The 18,998-nt window shown below is 42.6% G+C and overlaps 1 protein-coding gene across 1 annotated transcript; it reads right to left on the bottom strand.

The window, feature by feature from the left end:
* Nucleotides 1-1,432: 1,432 nt before the first annotated feature.
* LOC145439651 (sodium- and chloride-dependent taurine transporter-like) lies at nucleotides 1,433-11,700 on the bottom strand. Its single transcript, XM_080317173.1, has 14 exons — nucleotides 11,445-11,700; nucleotides 10,926-11,057; nucleotides 10,183-10,492; nucleotides 9,767-9,899; nucleotides 8,627-8,761; nucleotides 7,274-7,378; nucleotides 5,923-6,046; nucleotides 5,738-5,850; nucleotides 5,539-5,676; nucleotides 4,224-4,326; nucleotides 4,055-4,155; nucleotides 3,128-3,298; nucleotides 1,964-2,531; nucleotides 1,433-1,762 (listed from the first exon to the last, which is right to left on the bottom strand). Exons 1-13 carry the CDS (start codon nucleotides 11,629-11,631, stop codon nucleotides 2,292-2,294), a joined length of 1,992 nt encoding a protein of 663 aa, XP_080173299.1. The 5' UTR covers nucleotides 11,632-11,700; the 3' UTR covers nucleotides 1,433-1,762; nucleotides 1,964-2,291.
* Nucleotides 11,701-18,998: the final 7,298 nt, after the last annotated feature.

The following is an 18,998-nucleotide window of genomic DNA, read 5'->3' as shown; positions in this document are numbered from 1 at the left end:
GTTTGAAATTGTTCTGTGGCCCACGTCTTTTCAAGTCATAGTGCATTATAATGTGTGGTAGGCTTATCGCCGCCGATATGGCTATTTCCTTATAATATACGGATGTTTCTTTTATAACTGTTCAGTGTTCATATTTAAATCTCGATCTGAGGGAACCTGAAATCGCGCGAAGCGCGACGAAAAATTTCAAGGTAAATAAATCTCCAACAGACAACCAATTATTAGCAACTTAGAGCTCTCCCAATTGTGGATTAGGGGTGCGAAAGTTACGGCCATGCAATATCGTATAATTCTTGCGTACATCCTCTGTTCCACTCAAGTCGCGAAACCCAATGATCCGTTCCCCGCATTCACTGTGTCATAGGGGGTTTAATTCCACTCTGGTGGGGAATACTATACCCATTCTGGGCCCGCTTCAAACAATTCTTTGGTGAATGGGATACTAAAGAGAAGTGAATTTTTTTAAATATGCTAGTAATACAATGTAGTCCTACCTAATATATGTCTTGTACCTTTTGAACTCACGATGTAATAACATTAAATCCAATGATACCACCAATGCATGTGACTCTTACATTGTGTACTTGTACAATGATTCCAAGGCCGGACATTTTTAGACCGACTCCGAAGATTAACGTGCTGTGCCAACTCCTCAATCCATTATGACCCAGTCGGAATACTTGGATATTTATCCCCGCATTAACTTTCAGTTATTATATAATCGAAATTGTTTCCGTCGCTGTTGGCCAGAGGTTGTCATAGCAGGGGGTACAAAAGCCGCCGTATCGCCACCCATTTCGACTTGTACATTCGTGACTCCATACGTACCACTAAGTCTCATCAGAGTCGAATGAAAAGCTTTATGTAGCATACGTATAATTCGATAAATCGATATATTTTTAAACATATGAACAAAAGAAAAACAAATTTTTCACGAATTCTACAATTTTCCAAATAGCTTTGTGGCCCACCCAAATTACTCCTGTGGCCCACCCTTTGAGAACCCCTGCCCTATGGGGAACCCAAGACCAACGTTTAGGAGGAGCTGACTAGTGCTGTTTCGGTTCTATGTGCCAATCGTCATATTCAATAGCCTTCACCTGCGCTACCAAACCGTAATCAAAGTCTACGTCAGATTTAGTGATGCTGGCACAGCCATTCGAGGCCTGGCATGACAAACTATTGTCAATCGAACGATTGTGTAAGATTGGCAATGGGCTCGAGAACTAGCATTTAGGATAATCGGAATGGTTCTGACAAAAACTTTGCATATCGAAATATATTACCATGCCATACTGTCATATTTCCTGGTCAAAATTTCGTTCCATGTTATTTCCTGTAAGATCGAGTGACCTCGAAATGGCTCTTCCAAAACCTCTTGCAGCAATCCTCACCCGCAATAAGTAACGTACACAAATCAGCGACACAAAACTGCTTAGAGTGATGTTTATTGTGCCTGCAGATAGTGTGCATCAAAAAGCATTGAAAATTCCAGCACCAATACATAGACACCGGACCACGTCTTTGCATCAATACATTCACAGAGATCGGGGGGAGAAAATCATCGCGTAATCGTTAAGCAAAGGTTCGATTTAAATAGATATCCCAGACTCGACAGCGTAGTATATACCGCAAGGTTGCGACCACGATTAGTATTTTGACCAATTGACGAACGGCTGAGAACCAACAAGACAAATTACCGCTTCACTGTGTATGTTAATACAGATTGAAGGAGCTCAGATCGAAACGAGCAATGTTCCCTCTAAGCTGCGCACGTGCGCAAATGCGCAATGCTGACACGGTCTCTGCGCACAGAAAATATACGTTGCGCACAAAAATTCCGAAGTGATGACCTTTTTTTAGTCGTTACGCACTGTTGTCCAAGGGTCTGCGCAGTGAGTTGGTGAGTGTGCGCAGACTCGTCAAAAATTATAGGGAACATTGGAAACGAGTGACTTTATACCATCGTTCTCAACGGGATTTTGTGTTTACAATGCATACTAGGCAATAGAATATAAGGTAGGTATGTTGCAATATTGCTAGACTGTGTCATGTCTATATTTTGAATCGCGACGCGGCGAGCAACATATTCGGCCTCGGAATAACGTAGACTGTCATGGAACGTGGCTTACTACAAATGTCTCGCGAAGCGCTTGCGGTTCGAAACGGCACGGAACAGCATATACTTGGCTGCGTGTGCGTCGTTATGTAGTTTGTCCATACTCGCGGTAGCTGGTCGCGACTAGTTAGAACAAACTTTACGTGGAGCGCGGGGTTTCGTAAGCCTATGCTTAACACGAAGTCGAATAAGCCGGCGGTTTACACAACGGCGTGGCGGAGTCGTTGATGCTGTTTTCGATCTCGTCGCTCTCGTAAAGATGGCCGTTTCCGTTGGTCCCGTTCAAGTACGGCTTGCCGGCGTTCATTCCGTTGCCGCATGCGTACTTTATGGACGGCAGCTCGACGCTGCTGTCGTCTTCGTAGTGGGGGTGATTCGGTGGTAGGTCGGGCGTGGTCAGTATCGTCCATCTCTGTGAAGGAAGAACGATGTGTTTTACCGTGTTCTATGATCCTAGATATGGCCGATGTAGATTACAGTCGAGGCTTTGGAAGTAGAATATTTTGAATATATTTATTTAATTTGGAGTCGATTCTGTCTCCGTGTTACACGTAAATAGAACGCATTACATGTATCGGCTCGTTTTTACACGTAGGAATGAGTGTGAAAGCGCGATTTCGTACCAGAAAGTGCCGATTGCCCGATTTGTAAGTGTGTAACCTGAATGCCGCGGTGGAAATCTCGTAAATAGACCCACATCCATCCCCCTCCCCATGTATACACAATACACATATACAAACTGTATATGTGATACGTAGTATTCACGCGAGTATAATATGTTCAATTTATTTATACCAATTAAAACAATACGACTACTGTCTGCTATGCGTTAGTAAGGAAGTGTCAGGATTAGGGTTCGCGTAACGGACACATCTACAATGCACACTTCTGTTTTAAAAGAGATTTCGGTTGGATGGAAATAAGATCTCTCTCGATCAAACCTAAGATGGGCGAATTGCGATAGAATCTATAGCGTGCCTCTACATTCTACTTTGATGGCGATCTTACCTCTGCCAGCGAGCCCGAAGTCATCGCAAACTTCACAAGCGCGTACCCGGGAATGAATATAACCGAGCTGAGAGCGAGCAACCATCCGATTCCTTCTCCCCACGCCGGGTATTCGTAAACTTTGTTGTAGACCAGAGGCTTGAAATTGATCATGGAGTATAGGAAAGTACCCTGCGAACGGAAGCATCGCGTTAGATAAGCAACAAAAACGGATATTGGCAGAATATATCAAATTGCGAGCTATAGAGATACCATTCTTCATAGGGGTTGAAAAGGGTTGGAAAATATGATTTCAAGTACTCAAATCCTTACCGAATATCAATTTTTATGAGTTGAGTTAGTGGTGAGAGTCGATGATATTTTTGTGGAATAATCACGTGTTTTGTTTGGTCTGATATTTCATAGTTTGTGTTTAACGAATTTGAAATGATATTTGATGAAATAGAACTCGGAAATTTTGTACCTATCTCGAAGTTATTCTTACTGTGACAGCAGCATAATTAATAGCAGCCGACTCGAGATTGAAACACTATCACTTTAATGCTCAATTTTGTCAAGCCCTAATCGTGATCCGCTGGATGTAGCTGTTCAGCCAATTTAAGAAGAGAAGTTGGGGTGTAGCATGCAAACTAGTCAGTCGTATGATGTCGACCAGTTTCCTGTGCAGCGTGAAAACTGAGAATGGATCAATTAGAGTTATTCTGGTTGAGAGAGTAACGATCACCAAACGCAGTTGCTAACTCTCATTGCTAGTGACGGCAAATCATAACAGCGCGCCCAAACTCGAAAACAGGAAGAGGCCGGTCCGCAAGTAGCCTATTGCAACGGCATGTTCCCATTTTCGAGCACGCCTACGATACGCCGCCCGCCCGGTAAACGCACTCCACACGTACGACATTGACAAATATTGTTTTTCCCAGGACTTACCGTTGTCAGCAACGGAGTGAATATCATCCACATGTATTTGATGACGGGAAACGGGCGGTAACCGATCATGTCTGCTATTCTGTTCCACATTCGCTCCGCTCCTGGGGAAAAAGAGTGGAAACGTTATGCCTCGCGTCCTGACCAACCACAGCTCGATTTGGGTGCTTACCGTGAAACCAAGCTATGGCGACGGCCTCGAAGAAGGCGACCCACAGTAAACACACGCCGCTCGCCGCGTAATAGTCGAACAGTTGGAAGACGTACATACCGCCCTGCAATGACAAAAGGCCGATCAGCATTAAGTATATTTACAGCATGACGTCAATTATTTCACTGCCATGTCGTAGTGGTGTCGTAACCAGTAGAAAGTTAATATATTTGGCATTTAAAGTCAACACCGACTATATCGTTTTAGTCCAATTTTTACATATCCACACTCCGCGTCATGTACGATGTATCATCCGGTAAATTTCGGCGAACGAATAACGCTACAGTGTGCAGCTGGTGGACCTTTTCAATATTGAATTCGGATCTAATCTGTCTCAGCATTTACTTGATCTATTTTTTTAAAACAAAACCAAATACATTATCGTTGATTTGCAAAATCAAATTACAGTGTATTCATTCTTTCTATCCACCTTTAAACCAACAATATTGATTTTGCTGATACCGCTTAACCGGATATTGTGTATAGTTATACCGAATTAGTACATTTGCATGTCTGCAAATTATTCCATGGGTGATAACGGACATAGCTCTGCGCTACAAGGTCAGTGTTCATCATCGCTTTTGATAGCAATGATCACTGCGTCGCCGTGTCATTGAACCTGGCGCGCTTACAAATCAATGTACCAGCTGAAATTCGTGCTGCGGTGGTGTAGCAGATGTTTATGACCGCGCCGAATGTTACAAGGTCAATTCAGTGTGCGGAAAAGTACAAATACTTGTGGACAGCTCACGCGCTGTAATGTTAGACCACATAGCGTGTTTGTAAGTTAACGGCGCGACATTTTATAATCTGATTTTTGCAACATGCGACGCAAACAGCCACCTCCACTGAGAGATTAGATGTCGCGTTATCACAAAGGTGCCCTTCACGAGTGATAAGGTTTGCACGAACGAACGGTATCGATTAGCTGAGTCGGAATGTAATCGCATTGTGCGATTACAATCTTGGGAACAGTTGGTCAAGTGGAAATATTGTCATTCAGCGGAATTGAAAGTTTTAATCGGCCAATATCTGTTTTCAAAACATACATTTCTGCTTAAAGCTACGAGGTGACATCACGAAGCCACGGAAATGATCGAGTCCGATCTGCATGAAGTAATGCAGACAGTTTTATGGTACGCAATAATTCACAGCAAGAAACTAAAAGAGTAACGGCGTTGGATATCATAACAAGCTCTTCAAATGATGTCACAATGTTCTATCACGTACGCCGTAATTGAAATCGTCGCACATAGGAACGGGCATATATACTTACGTTTGTAACCATCGTGAGTCCGATTAAGTAAGATATGACGCATACCACGCCTATAAATATTTCGCGGTTGTGTCCACGGCGGAGCGTATTGGGGAAGAGATCCACCATTGAAGTGATGAGCCCTTCCACCTCCACAAACTATAGAAACAGCAGCAAAATAGTCACAACGAATACACCGGGTTCGCTCAAAGATACATACCTGACTGTTAAGACCGAGCAGTAATAACATAACGAAGAAAAGTATCGCCCACAAAGTCGGCAAGGGCATTATCGTAACGGCTTTCGGATAGGCGATGAATGCTAGCCCAGGGCCTGGAAAATATGATTTCCTGTATCAATACGAGCAACACTTTCAAGTCTCAACGTGAGCAAACCAAACAATACCTGATTCGGCAACGTCTTCAATGTTGACCCCTTGCTCTTTTGCCATGAAACCAAGAACGCTGAATATCGCGAACCCGCTGATGAAACTTGTACCGGAGTTCAGCAAGCTCAAAGCCAAGCAATCCTGTAATGGGCAAATAGGAATTACAGTTACGGTTACACGCTGTGCCTCAGCGCGTGTGCATCAACAGTCAAAGAACAGTCGCTTGACTATAACCAAATAATCCAAATGTTTTTTCATCACCATTCGCCACAAAGCTCACGGTAGTATTGATGCAAATGTGTGCGGCATTTTCGCAGAATACAGTACTCTTTGCATGTACCATACTACGAGAGTATCCGCAAACAATTCACAACCAATACGTTCATGTATTTTCGCAGAGTGTTCTGTACGTAGCGTAGGCTACTATGCGAAAGTGTCCGCGCACTATTATCAACCAATATGTACTGTACATGAAATCAAATCGAGCTATCTACAAACTGAGAGCATAAGGTTATGGATGTTGAAAACTGCGCAAAGGATTGTATCCACCCTAAAAATATCCGCACCATCAATACCAGTCGACAAAGATCTCGCAGAAAGCGACGCAAGAGGTAAATGTGACCATTTTTCATTTGTTTATTCAACACGTTAATAGCAGGTTTGCATTTGAGTGGTGTATATGGGTGTTGCGAACACACCATATGGAAGGTGGCTTTGTAACCACGTTCGGTTTTATGCGATTATGACGTAGTTGAAGTACCATCCACTACCAAAGTTAAGGTGGAGTGCAAAATGTTGTTAAACTTGACACGAAACACACCGATACACGTGGATTGGAGTGCACGACGCCAATACACTCAAGACTTTCAACAGCCCACTTCCAGAAGCCCATTCGCGGCGCCTGCACAAAGTGCACAGTTTCGTGAGTATGCGTCTGCTAACGCGCGCGCGGTTGTAAGATTCCCAGTACCTTTCCATTTGGCCTAGCAAAACTCTCGGCAATATACACAAGGCCCATTGCGCATTGCCTGTAATATCCGTCGCGGACGTTGACTCAACTCAATTGATGGCATAGAATAGCGAAGAATACCGGTACCGCCGATGCGAGACCAGACGCATGACCTCTCGTCTATTGAATTAGCGAGGAAACTATACGTCGATTGAGGACACCAAGCTACATAGTATGCGATATCGACATTCTAAATCCACAGCAATTGAATGTGAAATATGGTATCTTTCAATTGTAAATTGACCGATATAAATCATTAACTGAATGTGTGCTGATTTGTACATCGTTAAATGAGATTATTATATGTATATAGTGACTTCCGAGCTATATCAAGCACAACTGAAAAGACAACAACGTACCCTATAGCAATTGTTGTTGAATTTGTTGTAACTTCCAAGCGACACCATGGCACCGAGGCAGATTGCGTACGAGAAGAAGATCTGTGTGCCGGCGTCCAGCCACACCTGTAAAAAGCAATTTCAAGGTCAGCTGGCGATAAATACCGCACAGCTACGACAGAGCAACATCACGAATCGATTCGTAATAAAAATAAAGGCTTCGACTTGAGGTGTGTACGCGAGACTACATCATCGCTTCTAAATGTCCGACACATGACCAGTTGACCACACATTCCATAGAGGTTATGAAAATTTTCGTGAGGCCTGTTGCGTGTACCAAATTTCCAATTAATAAAGATTTCGTTACTGTCAAAATTTCGCGAGAACACGTTTCAATCGACAATCAAATGTTTGGCAGAGAAAAGAGAGTCAACTGTTTTCAAACACTACATCTTGTGACCGACACCCATTCCAGTATTATGTCAAACAATACCGTACCAATAACGTGGATCGCATATCCTGAAATTAATATATATGACCAATGCCCATAGTTGAGGTGGGTCATTGTGCTATCATTGCAACCCTGATTCATATCTAATAACTGAGAATCGCACCATCACAGTTATTCGATGTTGATATTAGTAACAATTGTTTCACGTGTATTTCGCAGAGATTGATATCAAATTGCCCGAACAAATGTAGTGAGTGATCGTACAAAATGATATCAATAAGTAACGTTAGCCAACGCCTTTCACTAACTAATAGTGCAGTACGCCATTGCGGAATGCTCGACTTTGTAAGCACTGTATCCATCTTCAGTGTACACTGGTAATCCATGACGGATTAATCGAGGAAAAGGAAACATTCTTCATCAAGTGAGGTCAGGGCATGAAATACTCTCTGACGAATGCGTTTATATTGATTAGTGAATCGCTGGAAGTATGTCATCTACATAGTGAGTCGCCCGAAATTAATAGGGTCCGCTGGCGGCCGCACGCCTATGTGCTCACTGCTCACTAATGTTTATCAACCACCGCGAGATGACGTAGCGGTACTGTCATCGCAGCTAAGGTCAGCAACGGAATGTGGTGTTGTTTCGATCACGCCCCCTTGAGACTAGCAACTAAAGGACTGACGACGAAATAATGAAAATTCTTTCCGATTTTAAGGTGTCTTCCAATGGGTGGTGACAAACAAAACAGGATCATCAATATTGTCTACCATATTTCAATTAAACAAAGCTCATAGTTTCGGATTGGAAACCATGCTTTCATCTAATGCGAATCATCGAATATAATTCCGCTCACACCACGATCGACAACAGCGATACCACGAGCGGACAACTGTCAGATGGGGTCTACTGCTTTCCCATACCTGTGGATCCTGAAGTTTGGTCATGTTAGGCGTGAGGTAGAATCGTATTCCATCTTCAGCACCGGGAAGTGTGACTCCCCGCACTAACAGCACAATAAGCATGATCAACGGGAACGTGGCAGTGACGTAGACAACCTGCGGAGATAATCAGACTTCTATAGCTGTTGTGAAAAGAGAAGAAGAGTTGTATCATTGTTAAAACAATGATATAACTAAATTACAGCTATGTCACTAGGACACAAAATCCCCATCCCCAACAATCACACAAATCCAATTGCAACTCTAAATTTGATGTCTCTTTTTCGACAGAGGCACGACACTGCCTATTTTACACACTCTATGTCCATGTGTAATGACTCGCGACGTATATGCGAGCTTCGTACGATTTATGGTATCGATTTACACGAAAGGTTAACGGTTAACGTATTACTTCTTGACAAAATACAAAACTATTTCAAAAAATGGTTGAAGCAAAATTCATTTTCAAAATGCGTATTCGAATTTTCATAATTTTTCAGTGAGTAAGATCAGTTTGCGACCGCTACGCGTGGTATGTTGTGATGCTATTACGTCATACGTCGCTTGAATACATTTCAAATATTTCTCTCCGTTTTCGCTTTCACTTCGTAATATCCGACGGGCCGATCGTTGGCGCCCAGCGTATCCCCAATACAGTATATACGCAACGCATATGTCGATCATTATTATTACATATGCGAAACTAACGCCGTACTGTTCAAGTTGTAGAAGTTTCGGATGATGGATCTATCCTTTCTATGCATTTCACATATTCTCCTATCCATGAACGCATGCACTACCCGTTTTATCGCTGGACGTGTAAGGGTGTTGACCAGGTTTATCAGGGTATCCCATACCAAATCAGCTTTGATTTTTAGTTTCGAAGCTTTCGTGGTATTCAAAGGATCATTCGCGCGGAGGGGACCAATGGGCGTTTGATGACAATATTTTGTTAACTTTGCGTTCATCCCTCACTTTGTCTCTCCCGATTACATTTGTTTATCTTCATGGTTTCGTACCATGTGTACAACACATGTATGTATATGATGGGCAATGCATACCGAGTGCGATGCCCCGGCCTCTGACTGTTACACAGTAGCACATGTACATGTCAAAAGGTACCTTGCCAGAGCATTTGACACCCTTCCAAATGCAAAAATAGGTGATGACCCAGGCGAGCAGTAGACAAAGAGCGAGCTCCCATCTTATCGATCCGACCTCCTCTATTCCAGATGAAAGTCCCAGAACTCTGCGTCTGTTCGTTATTTTTCGACAGCAAGAAGAAACATGAAAAGAGAGATTCGCGTAAGTTCGGCGGCAACGGCGCTGAAAATTCTAAATAACAAACTAAATCAATAATCAAGATTTACATAGGGTGGTAAATTACAAGAATTATGTCTACTACGATGTTAAAGAAAGGCATTACGCAATTGATAAAAAGCTAAATTATTCGTTTCAGTAAAGCTGTAAAAAATTCGCAGTTAACAGGGAACGCAGACACGTCTATGATTCATGCTGAGTTACAGAGTAATACTGACTCCCAGAATTCAGTTTCAGGCGTGGTGAAGTTTCCCCCGCATTCACTGTAGAGTTCTGGGATGGCATCCGTTGCATTGGCCGGCCAGGCATAACTTGATACGGGCTTGCTGGTTGTATTGACCATTTCGGAAAGCATAGTTTGGTTGCGATTGATATCTCGGCAACAGTAAGTGTTCCAGTAGTGCCCGCATTTTGCCCAAGGTAAATCCACAGTGAAGCTTTGGAACAGGTAGAAGAGCGCCCAGGCCAGTATGACAATGTAGTATATGTTGAGTAGACTTACAATCACCATGGACGCATAACCGATCCCTAGAAATATCATATGGTTACTCCAAACCAGTTTGCCCAGTACCGGAATCTCTGCACGATTTCTTTCATTTCTTTGATATTATTATCGAGAAAATCGGTGATTTTCTTGAAGAAATGTATCCTTCCCCCCGGGTCCCCCGAAATCCACAACCACAAGAGGCCCCACCGACGACTGATACACAAGGTCGTGTGAGACCAGGTAACAATGCATCTTTACAGCTTCTGATGGGTCAGCGCCCAGGCATAGCACCATGCTTATGGTCTTGGGTGTTGACGCGCAACGTTTCATGCGCAATAGGCGGCGCTTCACATCGATAGGGGCTTGTTAGAACCGATATTCTAACAGTCGCAATGGGTCATTCGCCAGAGATTCCACATACACATTGCTCCAAAAGCTAGAATACGGCACTACGAAAAAGACAAAATCCGGTACCTTTTCCGATGGGCACAAGCTTCCAACTAGTAACTCCTCCCTCGGACATATATTGCCCCAAAGAAACTTCCAAGAAGAATATCGGAATCCCGCCAATGATCATAAAGATCAGGTAAGGGATCAGGAAAGCACCTGAAAAAACCCCAAATCCCAACGTTAAAACTGTGTTTACTTACGCATAAAGAGACCTGAAATAGAGAGAATTAGTACGGAATTCCAAACGGGAAGATACCTATACGAAACTCAGCGTGGCTTCCGACAGGAAATCGGACAGACAGACGCTCCTAAAGCTGAAACACAAGGCTCTTCAAGTTATTTAGGGTGCGTAATGACCATTGACGCCCATCCAAAATACACTGGGTGGCAGTCGTCACCACGGCCAGCGTATGCATACGAACAAACGGGCATGTAGCTTGCACAATGCACATTGTACACATGGACTTAATACAGACTTGGCCGGGCTTCCGGCTCCACAAACCATGTGGATTACAAAATATGAATAACACGTATAACGCGTACCTCCTCCGTTCTTGTAGCAAAGGTATGGAAACCTCCATATGTTTCCCAGTCCGATGAATCCACCTGCTACCGACAGAATGAAGTCGGTCTTGCGTGCCCATTTTTCGCGCGGTGCGGGCAAGTCTTCATCGCTGCTCATCATCGCCTTCTCGTAGTCACGAGGGCCACAATCTCCCTTGCCAGTCATGCTGCTATTCAAGTAGTATATACGAAGCTAATGCTCTGGTAAAATAGAATGCATCATATTATACGTGCTGTCGCCACCATATAAACCGCATTATTATTATAGCCCAATCCTGTTGCAAACAACAGCTCTCAACCCCCTGAAATTAATATCTGCACACAGCGTAGATCGCGTCTGGATATTTTGTCGCGGGAAAGGACGCGTCTAGCATGTCCATTGTCCAATGTCCATTGTCAAATCACATTTCAAGTCGTTTCGACCCTTTTTCTTTCGATTGCATTGTTGTGTTGCAATGTTACAGTGCTTTGAAACTAAACTGATCCGAACAGAAGTACTCTCACATGTTAGCGCCACGTTATCGATTTCACAACACAGCCGCTCACGCGGTAGATCGCGCCAGATCGCGGTAGATCTGGCCAGCACACGAGGAGCCGCACCGAGAGAATATTTAGATTCGAGAGACAAGTCACTTCGCTCAAAATTGCTTTTGGAACCCCAAAACCGGCGTAGCAACGTGACTGTGTCATCAGCACCGCACAAGTTAATATTCCCCCAGCTGTACTGCGACGTGAATCTACCCATGCCTGTGCCTGAATTCAAACAGTGTGTTCCGTGGCTGCTATTGTCAAATGATTGCCTAGACCAGTAGAACAATGGTGGCACGGCGTGGCAAACAACCTAAACGAGCTACTGAAACTTCCCAGTACGTTTCCACGGGAGGTATGGATTACAAAGTCGCTGGGTACAGCTATCGATTATCGCTTTATTCTATGATCAGTAAACCAACGACTGTTTGCACAACCGTTGACTATTCATTTCGGAACAAAAAACGCCTTGGACCTAGCCGCAGCGCACACCGCTGACAAGCTAGCGTTGCCACATTTCGCGCGTTATGGCCGACGCATCGATCAAGGAAATGCGACACTTCCTTTGCGTCGCTGTTGTCAACAGAGTCAGCGATCCGGTGCGTGCACGTGTCCAAGACACGCTTCATTTGATCTCTGGGTTGAAATTGAAGTTGACACAACTGCACTGAACGCCCTAGAATGGCATGCCAAGTCAATGTAACGCGCGCCATCGTTCACTCATCGATCGTAGACGACCGGTGTCCATGATGAATACACTGGAATTCCATTCATCTCATATCATAACACTTATGTAACCGATTCATAAGATGAGACGCGAATACTGCACTAAATGTGCGCTTGGGCAAAAACAGCAACACGCAGACCAAGGCGCTCGGCGCTTGCCGCACTTCGACCTCAAGTGACTGAATTCGTTAAAGGCATGCATATAATTTCAATCTGATCTGCACGGGAAAAGAAAATTCATCACGATCAATATCGCTTCTAATCTCGAGTGACGCTTCCTGCCGTTAAGTTGGCCGCATTGTAAGACGCCTGCGTCGCGTATTTACCAGAAATGTTCTTGTACTACCTCACATTCTCGTCACGTCGCCACAATATACAATACTATTGGCCACATCGCAGACGCCGGTACTTCGGAGTCAGGATACCAAGCCATCGATGCAGAACCGACACACCTGACCCGCCCCTCCTGACGCAGTTAGCTGTTGACTATCATATCTCGAACATGGAAATTTCTGATTGCGAGAATATTTACAAGAGGACAAAATAGTTTACATACGCCTGTTACTCTGTGTACAGTGTCGGGTGAACAAGCCTGACGCCGCCACCGACTCCTCTTTTCGCCGACTCGGGATTTGTAAATTTCCAGTAATTTTCCACCGAGTCAGTAAGCGACTCGCGCGCAGGCACAGCCGAGCACGCTTCATTGATCTACTATTCCTGCTGGGCGTACGGCTTACGCACGTTGGTAAATTGATGAGGTGGGGGAATTAACGGGCGTTACTTATCACAAAATATATCGCGGGTGATTGTCGTTGGTTTATGAGCAATATACCGCAACAGCCTGGCAAGGTGGGGTCTGTAAATCGTTCTTAGACAATTTACGGTCTGGCGGTTACGATACCTCCACTGCTATGCTACATATGCCGGGATTACAACTATGAAACTCAATTTTTCGTCGGTATTCGCTAACTGCTGATTACTTTCTGTGATAACGTAACTGCCCCAAATTTATTTCTACATAATGTTAGATGTATTCTATCAAGCTAGCTTCACGTACTGCTCATTGACAAGAGTGTGAATCACAACTCAATACCACCGGTGATAGGTTTGAAGTGTTCCGATATCAACTATGCAACATACGCAAAACCAACGAAAGTAGATCGAGGCCTGTCCAACTGTGCACAGAAACTGAATAACAGGGCATTGAGAACACACGTCTCAGCACTGTTTCTGAATAGAAAAAATGCTTTGAGTGACTATGAGCTACCGGCAACGTGACGTAGCCGGCAGTGGCATCCGAGGACCTATTTATACGCTCAGTGTGCGCGACAGCTGTTTAATACTACATCGCACCATTGCGATACTCATATTGAACTAAACCAAACAACACTACGCTGCGGAATTTATGCGTGGACGCCTAATGCCCTCTTTTTTCTGTTTGTCGAATGCTATACTTAGTGAGTCAATTTGCGCACAGTAATAAATAGGATTTATGATTATTATGAGCGACGATCATAAATCGAGAACCTCGACTCAGCAGGAGGCCTGCAAATCAAACTAATATCTAGGCACATCGCGACTGTCATTTCTTTGCATTATTACACTGTATTAATGTCCAAGACATGGCCAGAACCAGATTTAACTCCTGCAACTTCACATCATGATCACACAAACCACCTCGTCATTCCATTCGATAACTCCAAAATACAATCGTTCGTTAGGGGTAGGTGAGAATATCCAGTTGTACACTGTACAGTTTTGCCAAACGCTTATATAGAGCAGGATTGCTGACAGCGTATCCGACCGCATTCGGATGACGACTGCTGTTCATTCAATATCAATACGGTCGATATATATTCAAGGTGATTCAACCGTTTTGAACAGACGCGAACTCCTGTGACATCCAGCGTGAAAGGAGTTCACAGTGGAAATATTTATGGAATTGTACCTCGTCTACGGATAGTATCAAGAAACATTCTTTGTTTCATAATTATACGAACCGCAATTACAGTACGATACAAGCTGTGCCAGTACCAGCACCAGTCCATCTAACACAGGGGTGGGCAAACTTTTGAGCTCGCGGGCCGCATTCGACATCTGAATCCATTCGCGGGCCGCACTATATAAAATGCGATTATAAACCAAAAAATGCAATATTGGTATTTGATTATATAGTGAGGACATGGAGATAATATATGTGCTACAAAACAAACATTGCTTTGATGATATCGTACACGTGTCAGAAAGATAGTGGCGAGATTTCATAGGCTGGTCGACCTCTAATAACCAATTTGTTAAAACTATAGAGATGAAAGTCGGTTGTCCCGATTCTTAGAACAGTATTGAAATTTAAATCGGTGAGCAGCGATCTGTTCATAGATTTACTAATTCCACTTTTGGTTCAGTTCCAGGACACACAATGCTCACAGAATCCAGGGATATATCCCTGACAGAATCATAACCCTGTCAGCTTCAAACACGCTTCTACTATGTGTAGATAAAATAAAAATGCCCCAATTCTACGCATAAAGAGAACGAATCTACCTAAGACACGCGCGAATCGGTTTTTATAAGCACATCACTGAAATAATTAAAACTGGAGTGGTCAATCTGAAATCACACTCGCGATCCGAATTATGTCAATCTCGTTTAGGATTTCTGTGATGCTTAGCAGTTGAAACCTGTCAAACTGTGTGGGCCTTGCGATCGGGCTGCCGCCCCAGAAATTAAACATAAAAAATAAAATAGGAAGTATTTTCCTTAGAACAGTGGCTCTCAAACTTTTTAAGACACGCTCACCCTCTTATGATGGTGGAAGATTTCGCACCCCCTTATCGTCATATCACAAAACGCAACCAGGTTGTTAGCAACCTAACGGATAGTTTGATGGCATGGAAGGTTACGACTATGGATGAGAGGTTTTTAAATGTGACATTCAGACTAAATACAGAGCAACAATTACGGAACTGTTGGTAAAAATTTTTTTTTTACTTGAGCTCAGCTTCGCGCCCCACTTCTGATACTTTCACGCACCCCCAGTTTGAGAACCACTGTCTTAGAATATCATGGTGAAATATACCAAGAAATAGTTTAATCAAGTCCCTGCATTATTTGGATTTTTTGTACGCATTTTATCAATCTTTTTAAAAAGTTTCTTTAGACTCTCGCGGGCCGCACAGAACGGTGTGGCGGGCCGCATGCGGCCCGCGGGCCGTAGTTTGCCCACCCCTGATCTAACATTTCTGACGCAGAATACATGGCGACGTTTGAATCGCATGCTGTCCAGTTCAGACAACAAAGCTCTTCACGTCCATACGTACTGAATACTGATGAATCAGCTGATTTTTTTTACCTAAAAACTTAATTTTGACCTCACGTATGCAAATTAGGTGTTTTCCCCAAAAAATCTTAGAATCGTACTACTTATTTCAATTTGTGGTTGGAATTGTCTGTCATTACGAAGTAGGTAGGCCTGAGTAAACTTTTTTGATTTGAAAACTGACATGAAAAATCTTTATTTCAACAAAATGAAGAATTCCAGTATAGTTAGATCACGCATTATGGTAGAAATAATTAAAATCTGTTGTAGTACAACGAAAGATACTTTCCTGCATTCTCGGGTAGAAAGTGTCTGTCCTTCATCAGTAGCTTGCCGAGAATGGAGAAAGAACGTTCAACAGCATCAGTTGTTGGCTGGCAACTCTGAAGTTGTGCGTACACAGCTGGTGACACACCGTGTTGCTTCATTCTGACAATTTTGTCTACACCACAATTTTTCATCATGCGATTGTTGATAAAAAAAACTAATGCTCATTGCCCACGCCGTTTATGATTCACAATGAGCAGACAGTGGGCCGTCTACAACGGTAGACCGATAAATTGGGCTGCAAGCTGTAAAATATCAATGATAAGTTCAGCCACAGCGCAAACATCTACGATAAAAACGAAATGCAGGTTGCAAAACGTTTTGACTTTGTAAACCATTTTGATAGTTTTTGACCTAACGCAACAATTTGACAAATTTTGACTTTTTTTGACATGTCAAAAAAAATCGCCCTACTGATGTATTTATTGTACAAAGCCTACATGTCAGAATTACTGCTCTGTAGTGGGGCTGGGGAGAATCGAGAACCTGATTGATTCGCTTGTGAATCGAGTATTGGGTATCACCCTCGTATGAATATCGTGGAAGTTCAAATATGTACCTTTTGCGACCATAATCAATATAACCCATTCAAGATTATATTTTCTATTTTTCGACCGTACCTATTACATTTCACTTTGTGACAATACTAACGCACGTAGCTTTGTATTGCATGTTTCGTATGCTGAGATACGACCTAGGTTTACATCCTTGCACAATGGAAGATAATGTCGAAAGTGTGTTTCTCGCAGATAAGTTAACAGGAGCGGGCAACATACGGCCCGCAGAGAGTTTCTACTTTCTACTCTGAAAGTGAAATCCTAATATGAAAGTATTTACAATTAGTATGCGTCACAGAATGAATCCAAGTTTGCCAACCTGAGAAAAATGGTCAATGGTCATGAAACTATAGTTGTTATCTTCGGGTCTACATACATTTGCAAACATTTTCAACCATGAACATTAGCAAGACAAGGGTGGGTTCCAATATAACCAGGTCGTGTTATTTTTGGCATTTCGGGAACCAAATACCAAAACTGCCAAAAATAATAAAATTTAAAATGCCAAAAAGTAAGCTTTTTTGAAAATATTGATTTTTATGAAGGTTTTATGTAGAAATGTCAAGAAGTATTGAAATGAATCTGCATAAAGCGACAAAACAAGTGTGTAACGCTAAATTCCTAAATTGAGGTCTGTCAACTTTTCGGAAGGCCGCGGTCTACCATCCAAATGATCTATCTAACGCTAATGAAAATCATTGGGTTGAGGCCGAAAAGTCGAGAACTGGAATTTGGATTTACGACATAGTGGATTGATCAACTTGGCTATTAAATGATGGACTATGTCCCGTTGGACAATAAGGATATAGTTTCATCAATGAACAATGGAGCATACACATTAAGACAGTGCAAAATGCCTCAGCCCCAAAAAGTAACCCCCATCAATGCGTACCATACACAGGCCTGCAAAAATTCAGTCATTTTCTGTTTTTTTGTTTGTTTGTCAGTTGGATATTTTTTCATATTAAATTTAATATTAAAGCCACTTGTGATTTCTAACCATTGCTTAGCGAGTGAAGGGCTGTTATTCAAACGGGTCAGCAACGATTTTCATTTGTTATCAAAAGTGGTATTATCATCAGTGTGAATACAGGTAATTATGCAAGACTATCGAATAGACTCTACGGATTAGATATCGAAGAAGCAGTCGGTCGGGTTTGTATTGGCTGAATTGACTCTCCGACACCGTTGTCAATTCAGTTTTTACTTTCGCTGTTTGATGACACAACGTGGATACACATCGTTCTGTGACTTCCGTTCGATATGAAATATTAAACTATAGACCGCTTTACATCGTTAATTCGAGTATACCAATGTGAAATCCTATCGATGCCAAACCGCCCAAATTAAAATCTGAAAAATGCACGATGCCTGAGCAAAAGGCCTCCAGACCTATACGTAGCATACATATGCAGTCCTTACCTAGTTTTTCATTGCCGGGTGGATAATTTTTCATATTATATTGATAATAAACTCACTCATTACTTCTAACCAATGGCTGGGTGGTAAAGGCTGCTATCCAAACGCATCAGAAACCTTTTTGAATTTTCATCGTACGAATTGTGACCTGTGTGATTGCTGATAATGTTGTACGCATAGTGAATCGACTATTAAGACTAGATGTTGCAAAAGCACTCGGTTTTGTATCGGGTAAATTTGATCTCCAACATCGTTTTCAATTCGGATTTCAATCTTGTTGTTTGATGGCAGAATGTGGAAACTGCGTGCTTTGACACTTCCGTTTCATAAGAAAGACCAAACTGAAGTGATTTACATGGCTAATTCTATATATATGAATTCATGGCGATGCTAAAATTGCCAAAAAATAAAATCTGAAAAATGCCGAAAATATGCTATTTTTGTTATTTTTTAGCATATGGCAAACATAATACGGCCTGAATATGACCGATGTTCGGGTGCAGTCTTTACTAAGGGTTTCTTTCTACATCCGAGATGCGGCCAGAGTTCTCGTCGACCACAGATGTCTGATTGACTTGTAAATCCGCGACTGTACAGTACATCATGTATTGCAATAGTATTTTCGAATATTTAAATGATATCGTATATAGATTTAAA

This window comes from Botryllus schlosseri, chromosome 5 (genome assembly GCF_051294905.1).
Source record: "Botryllus schlosseri isolate E-star chromosome 5, Bs_hap1, whole genome shotgun sequence".
Classification (NCBI taxonomy): Eukaryota; Metazoa; Chordata; class Ascidiacea; order Stolidobranchia; family Styelidae; genus Botryllus; species Botryllus schlosseri.
Note: the sequence above shows the minus strand (reverse complement) of the source record. Positions and strands in the feature narration are given on the sequence as shown.

Coding starts and splice junctions, on each gene's coding strand:
- LOC145439651 (XM_080317173.1), bottom strand. CDS start 11,631: ATGACTGGCAAGGGAGATTGTGGCCCTCGTGACTACGAGAAGGCGATG. Junction 6,047..7,273: donor TCAACAACAATTGCTATAGG/GTACGTTGTTGT, acceptor TGCCCATTACAG/GATTGCTTGGCTTTGAGCTT. Junction 4,156..4,223: donor CGCCATAGCTTGGTTTCACG/GTAAGCACCCAA, acceptor CTTTTTCCCCAG/GAGCGGAGCGAATGTGGAAC.